At 46.4% G+C, this 17,910-nt stretch overlaps 1 protein-coding gene across 3 annotated transcripts in view; it reads right to left on the reverse strand.

Moving 5' to 3' along the window:
- The window catches only part of TMEM131 (transmembrane protein 131), a 191,666-nt gene that overhangs the window by 14,977 nt on the left and 158,779 nt on the right, over window positions 1–17,910 (reverse strand). For 2 of the 3 annotated variants that reach the window (XM_068564214.1, XM_068564213.1), the window contains exons 29-33: window positions 17,135–17,320; window positions 16,168–16,326; window positions 15,203–15,780; window positions 4,130–4,267; window positions 1,368–1,543 (exon numbers count right to left, since the gene is read on the reverse strand). In XM_068564214.1, coding sequence (XP_068420315.1) covers window positions 1,368–1,543; window positions 4,130–4,267; window positions 15,203–15,780; window positions 16,168–16,326; window positions 17,135–17,320 — 1,237 coding nt within the window. The remainder of the gene's footprint in view (window positions 1–1,367; window positions 1,544–4,129; window positions 4,268–15,202; window positions 15,781–16,167; window positions 16,327–17,134; window positions 17,321–17,910) is intronic. The other variant, XM_068564215.1, reaches the window with a different exon arrangement.

Consider the following 17,910-nt stretch of genomic DNA (forward strand, 5'->3'; position numbering starts at 1 on the left):
CATGGGTAGAATAGGGTTGGAGAAGGCATACATCCGAGAGAAAATGACCTCCCAAGATTGAAATCCAGTTGGGAAGAAAGTGCACAAAACTGGCAAACAGATCAGTCACAAAGAGACAAGAGCACACGAGCTCTACGCAAGAGTGCTGAGGGGGAGGCCTACAGACTGCTCAGCCGGGAGAAGGGTAACAGGCACGGAGGCCGCCGGTCCTGAGCTGTGTCTGTAAGGAAGCAAATGACAGGGCAGGAGATGGGACAACCAGGAGAAAACCAACAGCAGAGAAGGGAGAATGATGCCAGTGGGTGCACAGAGGGGGTCCGCTGAGGAGTGGTTAGGAAAATGCCGGAAAGGCAGAAAGGAAGTGGGGCAAAGTTGTGGAGCAAGTCTGTGCTGAGAACGCTTTCCAAACGCTTATTCATATCAGAGACGGCTGGGACCCCACTCGGGGATCAGTAGCTGGCATTCTGCTCCTCTGCAGTCATCTGTCACAGAGGAGGTACGGGACACAACGCCAGCCCCAACCCTGACATTTGGCCCAGAGCACCCGCCACACGTCAGGGATGCACAGGGGAGGGCGGCTGGCCAGAAAGTGTCACGTGTACATTTTATTTTAAAAATTAATATATGTGGATGACACTGCTGGATATCTTTAAGAAATGGTTTCTTAAGCCACTAGATTACCACTGAAAAAGAATTCTGCTCTACAATATTAAAGGCTCTATTTGGATCATTTTAAATTTGAAATACAGTTATCTAAAAATAGAAATGCCAAACCAGAAGTATGCCCTCACTTTTCTGCATGCATACCACTTATAACTCATGCTCCCTGACACAGTCACAAGAGTAACATTACCCTCCATTTATCTCATGGCCACGGTGTCTGGACATTTTGCAGTGTTAGCCCTGATGCTCGTGACCCCCCACCCCCGGGAGCGGAGGATGAGGAGGCGGCCTCCCGGCGTGCCGAGGTCACAGCCCCTGCGCCACCTGCTACCGGGGCCCACTGCAGCAGCGGTGATACGGCAGGACACGGCCACTATAATCCATCCAAGTGACAGAATTCCTCCTCATCCTCTCTGGATACTTGAAATCTGAAACAATTTGCATGAGCCAGAGTCGTTCCTATTCCAGATGGTCCCTAACTTTCAAGCTGTGTTTCCAATCTCTAACTATTTCACCTTATTAGCAGGCTTCCTAATTTGTTCCCCGGGGAAGTGAAGACATTCAGGCCCAGCGCAGTGGCGCTTCTGCAGGGAGTGACTGCCTGGGCGCGCCTGTGCACTCCCGAGCACTGGCCCTCAGGCGTGTGCGCGTGTTGAGCGCAGCGCGTTCACGGTGTGTGACCCCTGCCCTGCGGGCCGTCCTACCTCCCTGGGGAGCGGGTCTGTGTCTGGGCTGGAGGTCTCTGTGGTGGTGGAGGAGCTGTCGTCTTCGGCCAAGGAGTCCTTCAGCTCGTCCTCCTGGGGCTTCCCCTTTCCCTTCTTCTCCTTTTCCTCGTGCTTTTTAGGTGGTTTTACCTTGCGCTGAAGAGGCTTTCCTTTCCCTGGGGATGACAATCAATGTAAAAGGACACTTGACTTTTAAACAGCTTGGAAAACAAAGCTATTAAAACTTTTTGAAGAGACTGAACTCTGATTAATAACTGTTTCTTTCTCTACTCCAGTTCTTCTCTAAAGCTTTCGAAATCACGTTTGACTTTTCGATTAGAATATTTAAAAAAATCAACTTTTTTGAGGCGTGAGTTATATACAATAAGATACACCCATTTTAAGTGTACAGTTCCATGAGCTTTGGCAAACCCACTAGTTGTGACAAATCTGTACACCTCTCAGAAGACAGCTGACCCTTGAACTACAGGGGGTTAATCGGTGTATAACTTAGAGTTGGCTCCTCTGTACCCGCACGTTCAACCAACCATGGACTGTGTAGTACTGCAGTCTCTACTGCTGAAAAAAAAAAAATCCATGTATAAGTGGACCCATGCAGGTCAAACCCTTGTTGTTCAAGGGTCACCTGTACTTTTTTATATCCTGGAGGTGATGTAGCTTTGAAAAGTCACAGACGTGAAAACCAGAGATCCTTTCAGATCTCTCTGGAGATGGGAGCCTGACGGTGACACGGGTTGAGCTGCATGTATGTCACCTGCACGGTGCTGAGAACCCCAGTAACTGGGTCCAAATCCCTAACTAGCGGCGTGACCTTGGCCTCTCATCTGCAGACTGGGGGAGACGACCTCACAGTGTTGTGATGAGGAACTACATGAAGCCCTTAGGACAGTGCCAGGTATATAAGTACCAGCTAATGTTACAGATGGACAGAGGGTAAAACAGAGCTACGAAAAGCCTATTATTTTATTTTAATTTTTTCAACCGTAGCATTTTATATTTTTTATTATTATTATTTTTTTTGGCCACGTGGCATGTGGGACCTTAGCTCCCCTACCAGGGATCGAACCCGCGTCCCCTGCATTGGAAGCACAGAGTCTTAACCAGTAGACCGCCAGGGAAGTCCTATTATTTTAAAAGATGTGGATGTTCCCAAGACAGATGAGAAAACAACCCTCGACGCATCTGAGCGCCTGCCGTTTCCCAGGCACTGCTGTGTGTCCTGGGAACACAGCCGTGAACACCAGTAACATAATGCCGAGAGCCCTCTCGGCTGTGGCAGAAGGGAAGGAGCCTGTCCTACTCTGGCCCTGCGAGCCCTCGGATTTCTCAGAGTCTGAGTGTCTAGCGGTTCATGCTGAAAGCACTTCAAATTTTCCCGCATGGCCGACATTAACCGCCCATGAAATGCATTTCTCACCTGAAATTATACCTTTTTATCATGCTCAGGTTCACTGGATGAGAGGCATTATCTGTATAAATAATCTGTATTCACAATAACCTGAAACCTCCTTAATAAATAGAAAAGATCTGGAAGTGATTTTTTAAAAAAAACTGGACTCAAATTTTGAAGCCATAGATGTACAAATAAAGGAGAAAAGGAAACAGCAAACCAGTAGTTAGTTAAAAAATCTTATTTCATGAAAGAGTAGTTTACACTTTTACCTCCAAATCCCCATCTTTTACTGACTTCTTAATATGCTGCCCATGGCCGTCTGTCCCCAGCACCTTACAGAATGTGATTTTGACAACAGCCCAACTGTCAGTGCGGGTGACCTCTAGCACCTCTCATTCTACAAGACCTCTCGGTTCCACTGGACTCTTTGGATTATCCCCCTCCCTGTCCCTGCTGGACCCCAACATCATCACCCTCTTCCGGTACTGTGATTCTTCTGACACCTGGCTTCATCTTTGCTGGTGTTCCCTGGAAATCTGCCCTTGGAACTTCTTCCCTTTCCTTTCATATTCTCCTTTGGGGCTGAACTTTAATTAATTTGACATAAGCAATTCAAATCTAAAATGTCCCAAACTGAGTTAAACATCCTAGAAACATCTTTTGGGTTCTCAGTCTAAAATAATGGTTCTTGCACTTTAGAACAACCTAGGAAGCTTTTAACAAACACTGCTCAGGGCTCCACCCCGCGAGATTCTGATTAAGGGGTTCTCGGTGGGACCTGGACGTGGGTATATTTTTAACAAGCTACTCTGGTGGATCCACTATGCAGCCAGGCTGAGGATCACTGCTCTACAGTATCTGCATCAGTTCAATCACCCAGGCTAGTGGCTACCTCACTGTCATGTATGATGTCTTCTGCTGCTTCTATTCCCAAGTTCAAAAGTTGGTGGGAGAGGAGAGAGTGCTCCTTCCCCAGAGAAAGGACTAATGATCTGAGTGGATCAGACGGAGGACAGGCCCACGTGTACCCGTAAGCAGTCCCTGCTCCCTGCGAGGCTGCACGCTTGGGGGTGGCGTCTGTCTCCCTCTTGCCACCGGCAAGCTTGTTCCCACGGGTCTCTTCCTCAGGGCCCCCAGTTCTTAAAGTGTTTTCCCAGACCAGCAGAATCAGCATCACCTGGGAACCTGCTGGAAATGCAAATTCTCAGGCCCCTCTCTAGGTGTACTGAACCAAACCCTGGGGGTGGACCCGGCAATCGGTGTCAACAAGCCGTCTTGGGGACTGGAATGTAGGGCTGATCTGAGAATCCTTGGCTTGGGCTGTAAATTCCACACAGATTTATGAGACCTGAGCTGGGCACTGCAGGCACAGGATCGGCTGCCTTGTTTCCGGTTTCTCGTGACCTCTGCGTGTGTATATCCCGTGGGAGTCTCAGGAGGAAAGGTACCCGAAGTACAGAGTTGAATTTGGGCAATTCCGAGCCACCTGGATGAAATGATCCAAACAGCCCAATTTCACCATCAAGTAGTCACTCAAGTGGATTCTACCTCTAAAACCTCTAATTCCTTTCTTACCTCACTCCCACTGCCACTTCCTCAGCTCAGGACTTGACCTGGGCCTGGCCTACTGTAACAGCCCCGTCTTCCTGTTGTGTCTCCTTATACCTTCCACCCTGCCAACAGCATTACTTTCCTTTTGAAACACTTCTTAAATACAAAAACTTGATTCTGTCTGTTTTCTATAGGATAACGTTCAAACTCCTTTACAGTCTGGACCCATCTATCTCTCCAGGTCTGCTCTAGCCTTGTCCCGAGCCCTTCCTTAGCCCCTGGCCCATCGTGGAACATTCAGTTTCCAGAGGCCAAGCTACCATTTCACATCCCCGTGCTGTTGCTGGGCACAGAAGAGAGAGTAGGAACCTGGGAAGTGGGAATAGGAATTCTGAGGGAGACAGCCCTCTCAAAGATAAATTAACTCAATACACAGTGGAGGAGGTCTCCTAGTCTTATGGGAACCATGACTTAACTGATGCATGATCAGTAATAGAAAATTAACCCATCCAAGTAAAGACGGTGCAAGCTGAAGGGAGAAGCAGCTTAGTAAACTCAGAGTATGTTTCCAGCAGTGACCAAAGGAGAAATATACCCAACATGAACGACAGGTTCCTCAGGCTTCACACCACTGCCTGGATAAACTGTCCCCGAGGCCACTAACCCTACGTCTACCCCCTCCCACCATCGCCGGGCAGACTCCTGGCTGAGGATGCTCGCTGACCTACTGCGGTCAACACTCACCCCTAGGCTCTGTTCCTTGTACAGTCTTAGCACCTGAAGGGCAGAGATTAGGCCGCACTGGGCTCTCCATCCTCAGTGCCTTACAAGGCTCAGCACGCGGCAAGTGCTCAGCCAGTGTCTGCTGAGCCGCAGAAGTGAGTTTTGTGCCTTTCTGAACAGTGAAATACACCAACAGCGAGACCTGCTCTGAGACTTGCTGCCCCAAGTCCAGAAGCTTCTCCATCTCAATCCTTCATGACAACTTACCCAGGTTTCAATCCAGAATCACGCTTCACTCCATTTACATAACATTCTTGAAGTGACAAAATTATAAGACGGGAGAAATGATTAAACCTCCTCCGGGGTTTGGGCTGGGGGGGAGGAGGGGAGTGGGAGGGAAGTGGGTGTGGCTAGAAAAGGGCCCATAAGGGATCCCTGTGTCTTGACTGCATCAACATCAGTATCCTGGTTGTGATGCTGTACTGCAGTTTTGCAACACGTTATTGGGGGAAATTGGGTAAAAGGTACAAGGGATCTCTCCGCGTTATTATTTGCAACTGCGTGTGAATCTATAATTACCTCAAAAGTAAAAAAAAAAAAAAAAAAAAAAGTGTATGTCTGAAATTTAAAAGCAAAAAGTCCCCAAGAGGTCACATGTGACCAAGTCATGGCATGTTCATGGCGTGGGTACTAACCCTTGCCAAGTACATTAATCCTTCAGAACGCATCAAGTGTTGTTTACTTCTAAGAAGCTAAACACATTTTTTTCTTTTGCAAATAACAGGTCCATTTGGCCTGCAAGCCACCCTTCCAAACTCTATTCCAACTTTTTTCTCAACATGCCAAGGACTGGATCTCTCATTCTAACCGCTTGTCCGTCCGTGAAAAATGGGAGATTTACAAATGTGTACCTCACAACTGACCACTGGTCCGCCCTATTCCACTCACTAAAACAAACAAAAGGAGCATAGTTCATGGAAGTAGACAATGGTCTTCCGTCCAGTTCTTATAACACAGACACTCTAGGCATAATTACCTTCAATGACAGGCTGCATTAATTACAAACCCCCTGTTCTTAGACACTTAGTTTCCAATTTTCACTATTATAAAACATGAGGTATGTAAGATCATCTCCTGATGTTAAATTTCCAGATATGAGCTTACTGGTTTTCAAAGGACGCGCGTGCATTATTTTATTTTTATGGCTTTTGACATACTTTAGAAAACTGGCTGCTTTCCGCAATCCATGAATACACAAACTTCTTTTTAACATAGCTACCACTGAAAAATTTTTTTCTGTATATAATCTATGGCTCCTAGGCTACTGATATTTCTAAAGATACGTAATTTGAATGCCCAAATTAAAGAAAGTGAGGAAAGTCATTTGACAGATTAAATTCTAATCATCAACAATGAACTAGAAATTAGAAGATAAGCCTGCTAAGGACATGACAATGACCATGAGAGGCTGGCCAGTGCTCTTATGTGACAAGCTTTCTTGCCCTGGTCTTCATGTCCTGACTCCAGGGGTAAGAAGAGGCCTGGTGTCCCTGTGCATCCTTCCCCCCAAGAAGGGTTGGCCATGGCTGGCTGGCAAAGTAAACCTGGGGTGCCTTCCGAAGCCCTAACCATCTATCTCAAGCTGCCATCCCCAAACACACAAGCTCTGTTAAGAAGTTTCAGACCTGGAAGGGAAGCAGGAAGTCTCACTTGGACTCTCTGCATAAGCTTCTTCTCCACCTAAGTTCCATCATGGGCAGGAAGGTGGTGGAGAGGTTATGGATGCCTAACTGGTGACTGTGAGAAGTGGTACTTTATTGCTCCTTGTGTGTGTGCTTCTGGGGTAGGAGGCCTGAGAGAAAACAAGAGGTGCAAGTTAGAAAGTGGGCCCCCAAACCCACCTCACACTGCTGACAGGTGACAGGCATTCATCCAGACTCAATAGGCGAGTATGAAACCCTCCCACCCAACTCGGACAGGGGCTACTTTCTGCAGCTACTGCATCTCGGTGAGATGACAGGGTCAGCTCTCCTCAAAATGAGGTATCCGGTTGGTGGATGCTCTTAAAAATGGTCAGAATGAAATAGTTTCTTCATTACTTTAAGGCCTAATTAAGTATATATTTCCTAACAGTTGAGTGCATTCGAAACTCTTTATTGACACAAACCATTTGTCCCCACCTGCAGGACCCCTGGGGGCTAACCTCAGTGGGCACAAGAACATGAGGCAGGCTGCTAAGTATTTGCGACCGAGCACCACCTGCTGCTGACGGGTCCGGCATCTTCACCTAACAGTGATGCTCTGACCCTTACGAGATAATCCGACCACAAGCGACTGCATATACACCCACGGGCCCCACAGATGCTGTGCGCGTGGGCGAGGCCGAGCGTACATCTAGGAGGCACGATGCGGTGGGGAGTTAAGATTCAACGTTACACGGCCAATATAAAGCATCTGTGTGAAGAACATTCCCGTTCTCTCTGCAACAAAGACACAACGCCCAGTCTATCACCCAGTGTCCTCAGATTCCTCGGCAGGACTTCAATGCCAGCAAAGTCTGTTTCTTCGGATGAACTCTCCTGCCTCCTTTTCCTGCAGGAGAACTATATAACGATGCTTCCCTTTGGCCTCAGCCGCCAGGAAATTTGCAGCGCAATTTAACACTGAATGGTAACAACGAACTTTATTCTAGGTTTTTGTTGAGATAGCACCATAATTAAAAACAAACAGATAAAACATCGAAAACTACTTTCTGTCTTTGATTCACTGTTTTATATGTGCTTTAATCCTTTAAACCACCACTAATCATTTTAAAAGTAGGCAAAATATGAATTATCAATTTAAAAAATATGTCCTTGGACTTCCCTGGTGGCGCAGTGGTTAAGAATCCGCCTGCCAATGCAGGGGACACGGGTTCGAGCCCCGGTCTGGGAAGATCCCACATGCCGCAGAGCAACTAAGCCCACGTGCCACAACTACTGAGCCTGCGCTCTGGAACCTGCGAGCCACAACTACTGAAGCTCACGCACCTAGAGCCCGTGCTCCGCAACAAGAGAAGCCACCACAATGAGAAGCCCGCGCCCTGCAACGAAGAGTAGCCCCCGCTCACCGCAACTAGAGAAAGCCCGCGCGCAGCAATGAAGACCCAATGCAGCCAAAAATAAGTAATAAATAAAATAAATAAATAAATAAAAAAAAAATATGTCCTACTCATTTACTTTTTTGTCTTCACTAAGAAGCGAATAAAGGAATTTGTAATCACTAGTTTGGGGCAAGTTGCTTTGGTTGTCTCTCTCCAACTTTAAATCGTTTCACTTAATGCCCACCCAAAAGAATTACTTCAGGACAATTTCAATTACTAGCAAATGGTTTCTCTGAACGTGTGCAGTGCCTGGCAGCTGTGGACCTAAGCCAGGCAATGACAGTTACACCTGACTGAAGGTTTGGAAGAATCTCTAGAGGATCATCCATTCTGACAGGAATCTGTCTTTCTCTTCATCTTTTGCCTGTTTAAAAGGTCTAAGTAATGCCAATAAACAGTACAGACCAACATATGATTTATTTGGGTCGGTACTGGTCATTAAGTTTATTTCTCCCTACTTGTTCTGAAATGATACCTCAATATGAGTATGATAACCTAAAACATACCAAAAGGTGCATATGAAGGAAACTCTACAGGAGTTCTTTAAGCCAAAGTAAATGTTGTTTTCAAAAATCAGTAGCAATTACCATCTTATTTTGTCATATTAAGCTCTGTGCTTAGATAGTGAAGATACTGGTTTAGCCCACTAGAAGGTAGAAAAGAATTTTTATTAAGTGAAAAAATTTTACATCTATCCCAGGAAAGGAATTACCTATGAATCTGCGGGCAGACCCATATTCTCCTTTGTTCTAGTTTTCCTTGTATCCTTAGAAGGCTGTACATACCTTCTGAAGCACTAAGCAGAACCAACAAGGTACACGGGACTGAGACAAAAAGGCTGCACAAGCAAAACCTTATGCGGCACAGAGTTCAATTATTTAGGGTTTTCATAAAAGTATTATGTTCTATTAGATTTTGGATTTCTTTATTCTAGAAATAAAATATCATGGATATTCTAGAGCAAACTTAATACAACTCAATGCTGGGAAAGGATAGCTTCTGTCTTCCCATTTAGGCATTTCTCTCCACTATCTTTAAGGCCAACTCCCAGCTGCCCAAAAACCCACTAGATGGACATTACGTGAAATTCCTAAAAATCTTATATGTTCTGGTATAATGTTATAAGTCATAATTCTAGTTATTACTTTAAAATGTATATCTCAGAAATAACTAAATTTCCTTGTCAATTGCATTATTATGAACTTTCATCAAATCTTTAACCGTGGTCGTTTTAAAATCTTTTGTCATTTACAGACAGTTCTGGGTGTACTCTGATGCTTTTGCAAATATGTTCCTATAAAAGGGTTTCATCTTCAAGGAATTCATGGAAAAGACTCTGACAAGTACAGGTTTCTGGTAACTGACTATACTGCTGAACTGAATGAATAAGCATTTTCAGAACTCTAATGGAAAACTGATGAATTCATAAAAGTGTTAACAAAAGATCAAGATGAAAAAAAAATTAATTACATGGGACTGAGTGAACTGATGAGGATGATTATAATTTTTGTGACTTTCTGTTTGAATAAAACAAAAACAAAAACAAAAAACCGACTAGATGGGCCCAGCCCCAAACCACCCCCCAGAGACATTCACTGGTTACATTCCCCTAGTGAATGGGGCTGTAATGGCTCAACACAGGTTATCCCAATCTCCTGCGGATGCTGTTAAATAGGGAATCTGATTCGGCAGTCTGGGTTGGGGCCCAAGATTCGACATTTCTAAAAGCTCTCAAGTTACGTCACTATTGCTGACCCCTGGACGTCAACTCTGGGCAGCAAGGCCTCAAAACACTTACCCAATACCCTGTCTTCCAGGGCGGGGTGGGGAGGGCTCCTCTATGTAGGGGCAGCCTCCGCACTTCCTGTCCCGGTGGCAAGCTGACCCCAGCGGGCCTGCTTCCCTAGAGCCGACGCTAGCCCTTCTCTCTGCTCACTCTCGTCCAGCGTCTCTGCCTTTGTTGGGCCAATCAGGTTACCTTCACTCCAAGTGCTAACTACCTTGGCCTGTGGGGCTGTACACAGTAATAGAGGAGGGAGCAGAAAGCTTATCAGCCAAGCCCCGGGCTCCACCAGTACTTAGCAGATGCCCTGCTTTGCAGTGAGGATGCTGTTCACAGTGGATTTTAGTTTCAGCTCTAAATCCAGTCTGCCTGTTCCCTTGGCAGGCGGCCCAGAGGCAGGAGGGGTGACCCATCAGGTCTGCACCCCTAGGACCCTGTACACACACTCTGCCCAGCCTCGACAGTGGAGCCTACACACCCCCCAGTGTTCACTGAGGAGCCTGGCAGTGACTCACGGACATCCTGGACTCTCAAGCTCCCGTCATCCAGGCCAAGGCCTGGTATAGGTCGGGATGACAATCTCTTATCAGTCACTCTGAAATCCCAAAAGCTTCCAAAGCGTTTTCTCCCCAACTCATTTAGAAACAAAACCTCTTTTGGTGGCACAACTGAACTGAACTGATGTGAAGCTACTTTTACGGTCTCATGAATCACATGGCACATCATCGTATACCTTTCTGAAAACCTGAATTCCAACAAAGGTGGCTCTCGAGTGTTGTATAAAGGACGGTGGACCTCTAGGTCTCGCTGGTGCTAACGGGCTTTACTTCCGTTACACCCCCATGCCTCACTTCCAGGCTGCACCTGAGGGCCTGTTACTGCCCGGAACTGCTTTTTCTCCCGAACCCTAAACCCTCACGCCTCCTTTTCACACCTTGGTCTCCTCTCATTCCCTTGCTTCCATCATCCCTGTAACTTGACTCGTTGGAGTCCCTGGCCCTTGACTTGTCCATTCTCCCTGTCAGTGAGGCTCCTTCTGTGTTAAGGTCCTGCCAATTCCGCACAGCGTGGCACGCCCATTGTTCTCCTGCCAACGCCCCACGACGTTCTCAGCCCTGGGTCTCTCTGCTGTCCCTGCCCTGCAGGGTGCCAGCCACCCCGTGTTCACCCTTCCCCCGTGGGCTGCACAGTCAATGGAGAAGAACGGCACAAGCGTGAGGGAGGCCACAGTGACCCTCAGCTGGGTCCCCGATGTTGCCCGAGGGATTGCTCTGCAAATCCAATTCCCATGTCCTATGGACTCCCAAAATCTCAGCTATTTGAGGTCTGATTATTCCAGACTTCCTCTACGTTCTGTTTCTACCCTACCGCTTCCCCTTCGGCCTCAGAAGCTACCAATCCCTCTGCGTCCACAGGCCTGTGGAACACGTGCCCTTGTATACTCTGCAGAGCTGGGTCCCACCCACCCACCTCCCTGGGCACTGGGTCGCACCAATTATCTACTCAAATGCTGCTCCTCCTTGTGGAGGAGGTGGTGTCGTGCAGCTGCGAGCTGAGGGTTAGGGTCGGGCCTGGGCTTGGCTCCTGGGTCTGCCTGACGTAACCCTTCTTAGACTGGGCTTCTCCCCTGCAAACAGGGTCAGCGCATCGCCCATCACCCAGGTGCCCGAGGCACTTGCGGTCGTGTCTGGAACGTCAGGAAGCGCTGACAACACCGCTGCTCTCAGCTCTACCCCCCCTTTCTGTCCTTGGCCCACAGATATTTTCAAGCAACATGTTCCCCTATTTTCTTTCTTCATTAAAAATACTACTGCAAGATATACACATCCTTTTTTTTTTTTTTGGTTAAAAATCAAAGAACATGGAAACTACAGATTAAAGAGTAACCTCCACCCCTCACTCACTGGCCCCTCACACGCACACCAAGAAGCGGCCACTGGTAACGGTCTGGCGTGCCAGGTGCTCTCCAAGCCACAGTTACCTGGCTTCTAGGCTCATTTCACAGAGACTATTCCTGCCAAGGTCCTCCAGGCTCTGTGGAGCTCGGTTCTACCTCTGCTCTGGCCTTGCTGGGACATGCCAACCGCATCTGCTACCTGCTTCCTGCTGCACTGTCTGCTGGCCTTGTCCTCGGGACTCTGTCCTGCTTATCTCAGAGAGCTTAAGCTCTCTGCTTATCCCATTCCTCACCCTCAAGACCGAGTTCCAAGCAGACATTCCCGCTGGGATGTGCCACAGCCAACTGCAACCCAGCAGCCTAGTGATGGCAGCGCCATTTCCTGCCCTAAAAATCACAGCAGTGCCTACCCCCTACCATGTAAGTAGAAGCTATTCTCTCCACTTCAAAGGTAACAAACGGAGGCTCAGAGAAGTAATTTCCTCCAAATCACACAGTAAGTGGCAGAGCCAGGATTTGATCTGGGTCTGCCTGAAGGTAGAGCCTGGCCTTGTGAGCCCACACCACTCGGCTTCTCCCCACCTGAGATAAAGCTGCCCCTCAGACCGCCAACGGCAGAATCCACTGTTTCTGCAGTGAATGCAGACACTGAAAATGGCTGCACCAGGCTCAGTGCGTTCTCAGGTTTTAACCCTCAATCCAGTCCCCAGGACTCGCGTGTCACAGGAGGAGAAGCCACAGAAGTACAGCCGTAGGGGCCCTGCTCAGGCAGCCATGAACAGAGGGCATTTCTGGGCCCCGTCTCCCGGGAGGAAAAGTGACCGCTGGGACGGCTAGAGAAGTGACTGGAGGGCCTGCAAGCCATGTACCCAGAGAGCGCAAGAGCAGGGAGACTCCGTTCACATGAAGAAGGGTCCTTCTGAACAGTCTCCAAAGGCCAGACGTCACTGAAGCTCATTACAAGGAAGATTTCTTTGAGTTACTGGGGAGGGCAGGGGAGAGAACCGGGTGCTTCTGAAAAGAAAAGGTTCATATTTAATGTAAACACGAGACTATTTTAGCAGGGGCACTGGGGTAAGCTTTAGAGAGATGATAAAGGCTCCACCCGGCTAAGAGCCTATGGTTTTATGATCTATCACTATTTTGCAGCCCCAAGATCAACGCCCAACTTTTAAAGTTGTTTTAAAAGACTGAGTTTCTACATGTATGTTATACTTAAATAAAACCACTTATTGAAGAAGAAAAAAAAAAAAACTAAGATCTGGCTCTTTCCTTCTTTCCACACAGCAGCAGTGGGAAGGCTACCAAGTGGGGTGGCCGCTCAAGTGAAGCTGGTAATCACTGCTTCCTTGTGAGCTCAAGAATCACTAATAATGTGGTACCCACGCTCCATCATTACACAGCTTTTAGTAGGTCGACTCTCAGACCACTGTGAACAATAAAAAACATTTTTAAATTTTAAACTTTATGTTCTAGATGAATGGCCCTGAAAAGACAAACGGGCCTATGGTGGTGTTAGAGGACTATCTTAGACACAAGCGACAAGGCGCTCACCTTGACTGCCAGAGCCTTTCTTTGTGGTAAGAAAGGATAATATATGTTTATTTTATTCATGCTCTCGATCGGAGAAAAACACATTATGTAGCTTGATCTAATTTAAAAAAGGAACTTTAAGCATTCATTTAATATTACTATAAAAATTACCCTAAAATATGTAAGCTCTATTAATGAGATAACAACAAATAAAGATTTCTATGGAAGAAGTTAAATATTATTCAAGACTTTCTACTGTTTTACAAATCCAAATGCAAGTAATTCTAAGAAGACCATATAGAACTAGTCTTCATATCACTGGAACTAAGAAATTCTCTAAAAGAAAACTCCTGGATTCTGGGGCGTCAGGTTTCTTCTGGCCTCTCAGGGCTGCCAGGTTCCCTATTCCCTGTGCAAACCAAAGGCAAAAACTCCTTGGTACCTCAGTGAGGGAGGGACTTAAATAGGCTTAGAGTAATGTATTAGCATGGCTGCCACAGGAGAGAGAGGAAGATGCAAAAAAGTTCAGGCTGTAAAGGGAATAAACTGAAATATAGCCAGAGGCCATTCACTATTTTTCACATTTTGATTCTGGAAGTTACAAATTAGCCTGCCTATGTATGTGTGGTGCGTAGACTTCTAAGAAGGGAGCCCCACGTTATGCTCTCCTGGAACTCTCTCTCCCGGAGTGTGGCTGGACCACACTTCTAATGAGAACACTGCAGAAGTGATGGGGGGTCACTTCCAAGAGTAGGTCACAGAAGACCATGACTTCTGTCCTGCCAGCTTGTTCTCTCTCTTGCCTTCCTACTTGCTTGCTCTGGTAAAGCCAACAACGGCTTTGAGCTGCTCTATGCAGAGGTGGCTGGCCACAGTCAGGAAGGAACCCAGACCCTCAGTCCACCAGGCCGTGAAGAAATGAATCCTGCCATCAACCACCTGAGTGAACTTGGAAGCAGGTCCACGTTCAGCTGAACCTTACGAAGGTTTCAGCCCTGGCCAACACCCTGACTGCCGTCTTGTGAGATCCAGAGAAGCCGGCTAAGCTGCACCCAGATGCCTGACCCCCAGAAACTGTGAGATAGTAAATGGTGGGGTTTTAAGCCACTAGGTTGTGGGGTAACCGTTACCGAGAAACGGATAAATAATACAGCATGAAGAACTCTAAAGCAGGGGTCAGCAAACTTTTTCTGGAAAGGGCTAGACAGTAAATATTTTCTGGTTTGTGGACCTTACAGCCTCTGTTGCAGCTGCTCAGCTCTGCTACTGCTGCAGCACAAAAGCAGCCATGGACCGTGTGTAAACGAATGAGCACGGCTGGGTCCCGATAAAACTTTATTTACAAAAACAGGTGATGACTTGGCCCACGGGTTGTAGTTTGCCAATCCCTGCTCTAAAGCACAGGTTGTGCAGAAGTCCTATTTTTGAGTTAAAAGGCAGATGATCTCCGTTCTGTTAAAATTATTTTAACAATTAAAAAAAAAAACGCTCAACCTACCACAGTAACGCAGTAATCACACGCAGTTGAAAAGGAAAACAGTAGATGTCCAATAAATTTCTGAATTTGGCAAGTAATCTAAGAAATACAAATATCTTTTATGACAAATGGATACCTCTATTTGCATCTTGATATGGAAAAAAGCTGAAGTCCAAGAGCAGAGATGAACTTGAGCCAGAAGAACACCTACTGAATTAGTTATTCATCACAACTACGATCACAGTAGCCCCTTAAACACGCGCTGGCTCTCCCCTCACATGTCACGCTTTCCTGGCCGTGAGAACCCATGATTACCTTTGCTTTTCGACAGTGGTGAAGGCGGCTGCTCTGCAAACACTTCCAGGGGTGGGGAGTCGTGGTGGTCGAAGTCTTTGTCCATGGCTTCGATGAGACTGGTGATGTCTGAGTCCTCTGAGCTGTGCCGTGTGCTGCTGGGGTGCTCTGGGTGGGAAGGGTGCGCGAGGGGTGCAGGGGACAGCCTCTCAGGCTGTGGCTCCTGGTGCTGAGGCACTGGTGGTGGCGGTGGCGAGTGCTGCTCCAGCGGGCTGTGGGCATGGTGCTGGCTGCCGTGCTGGCTCTGTTTTGCCCCCTTGGACTTCCTGCCTGCTGTGTGACCCTGGGCCACGGCATGTGGATCTAAGACCAGGGCGCCGGCTTTGCTCGCCGACTGGGCGTTAGTCCTGCTCGAGGTACTTGTGCTGCTTTTGGCTCTGACGTTTTCCACGTCAGCTGAGTTTCTACTGCTGTGACTGCTGTGTGCGTGCACGGGTGGGCCACACTGCTTATGACTCCCGGCACTGGGCCGGGACGCCGAGCTGCCTGTTCCACAGAACCCCCTACTGTGACTGGGGTCGCAGCTGAGTGTGTTCAAGCTGAAAAAGGACCAACTGCAGATCAGTAATAGCAACCTACAAGATCTAAGATTAAAAAAATTACTTCAACAGCATAGCCACCATAAATATGAACTACCCGAAGGAAAAAACAGCAAGAAATAGGGTACTTTCCACAACTGGACTGGGTCTGTTCTAACTGACAATTTAGGAATTGAGGTATTGATACAACTGAGAATATTTTTACCCTTATCAATATAATAAAAACATGGCATTCGCTATGAGTTCTTAGTAACAGAGCACTATACGCAGGGTATTAAAGATTTTTCCCCCTGAGCAAAGATGAAAAGAAGAAACTTATTTTTTCTTTCAATTACATCGGCCAAATCTATATATATTGGAGAATTTATTTCCGGCAGGTGAACATACTTTCCTTCAGATGAAATACCAACGATTCTCCTGAGATCAAATGGTCTTCCGACATCAAAGGGCGGGTTCGAGGCCTCAAAGGATAGTCGCCTTCGAAATGGCTCCCAAATTCCTTGAGCTTCTAAATAGGCTGTTCCAATTACCAAAAGAAACAGTGCACTGCAGGGGTACAGAAGTTGGAGAATCGGGGTTCATTTGTGAGTGCAAGAGTAACAAAATGTGACATTAAAGGCAAGTTTCTTGGTAAAGTACAGTATGATATAAAAAACAAAATGCCTGTGACATGACAAAAAAGCATTATGGATGAAAGTTTGCATACTGACTTTTCTAGAATGCCAACGTACACGGAGGCTCGTATGGAGGAAATAATTATTTGTATCAGAACAGACACTGCAGGGTAGCTTTTCTTTTACCAAGAAGCAGCAGCTCTTATCTTTTCTTTTAGTTCTAACTCTCTAGGCCAACTCTTTTCCCTTAAAGGATGTGCAGGGTAACTATGTAAGTTAATTCAGAGGCGAGTATATCTCATTCTTAAAGAAACATAAAGAAATATGCTGAAAAAAAGATGAGGATGTTGAGGGTTTAAAAAATACTTCTCATCAGTTTTATGTTGCTTAGGTATGACTCCAGAAGAATAAACTATTATGCTGAGTACAGTACAAATGCCCAAATCGAGTAACTAGCTGGTAAACTATGCGTGTTTTTTTCCTTTAAGAAATTAACCTGTACTTAATTTGTATAACAAATTTCAAAGGTAGAAAAGACTTTGGTTTATCGTATATGCCACCCAAGAAGGGTTCAGTTCTGACTGCTCCCACTGGTGTATGTAGGCTTGACGAGAGAGGTCTGCCTGCTTTGTTCGTTGGTGAATCCCCGGCACTCAGAACAGTGACTGGCACGTAGTGGGCCCATGATAAACAGTGTCAAGTGATGCCTAAATACTAATCTCGAAAGAAGACACAAGTACCTCATTATTCCTGAGATGATGATGTACAGAGCCAGCTCCCAGTTGGGCCTGGGCAGGGCTTCTGCACAGGTTGCTAACATATGGTAAGGAAGGGATGCATTCAATACAAATACGAATTCAGAGCCACTGGTTGTTATAAACTTCAGTTCACGAATAACTCTAGAAGCTGTGAAATCAGGAGTAAACCTAAAACGGAATGATGGCAGTGAGACTAAAGTTTTTAAAAATATACCGCAAACAGTTTAAATATAATGCCTTTGAAACAGAACACAGAATTTTAGAGTTTGATACTTTTATTCAACTTTCTCATTTTAAGATGGACAAAGTATTGTCCTATGAGGTGAATAACCAAAACAACTATATTCTGTGGATAATTGGAGAAGTTACATAAAAAGAGAACAATAATCAGCTTCCCATGATTATTAATTAGGAAAGTAGTCTCTGAGCTTCTTTCCCTTCCCTCCTCCTTCCTCCTTTATTTAATCCACACTCTTCTCCTACGATGCATTCCCAATGCCTTTTTTGTGTGTGTGTAGAGAACCACCCTAGCCCTACTGATGTTCATCTCCTGCAGCACTGCTTTCTGCCCTAATTATATTATTTTTATTTTGTTAACTGTATGCTCCGCAAGCACACGATCTGCACGTTGAGGAAAGGTGTCTTATTCCTCACTGTACCTTCAGGTGCCAAGTGTCATGCCTTACATGGAGTAATGTAGTTACTTATAAAGTAAGTGTCCACTGAGGGTCATGAAATTATCGTTCCATTAAGGGGAC

This window comes from Eschrichtius robustus, chromosome 15 (genome assembly GCF_028021215.1).
Source record: "Eschrichtius robustus isolate mEscRob2 chromosome 15, mEscRob2.pri, whole genome shotgun sequence".
Taxonomy (NCBI): domain Eukaryota; kingdom Metazoa; phylum Chordata; class Mammalia; order Artiodactyla; family Eschrichtiidae; genus Eschrichtius; species Eschrichtius robustus.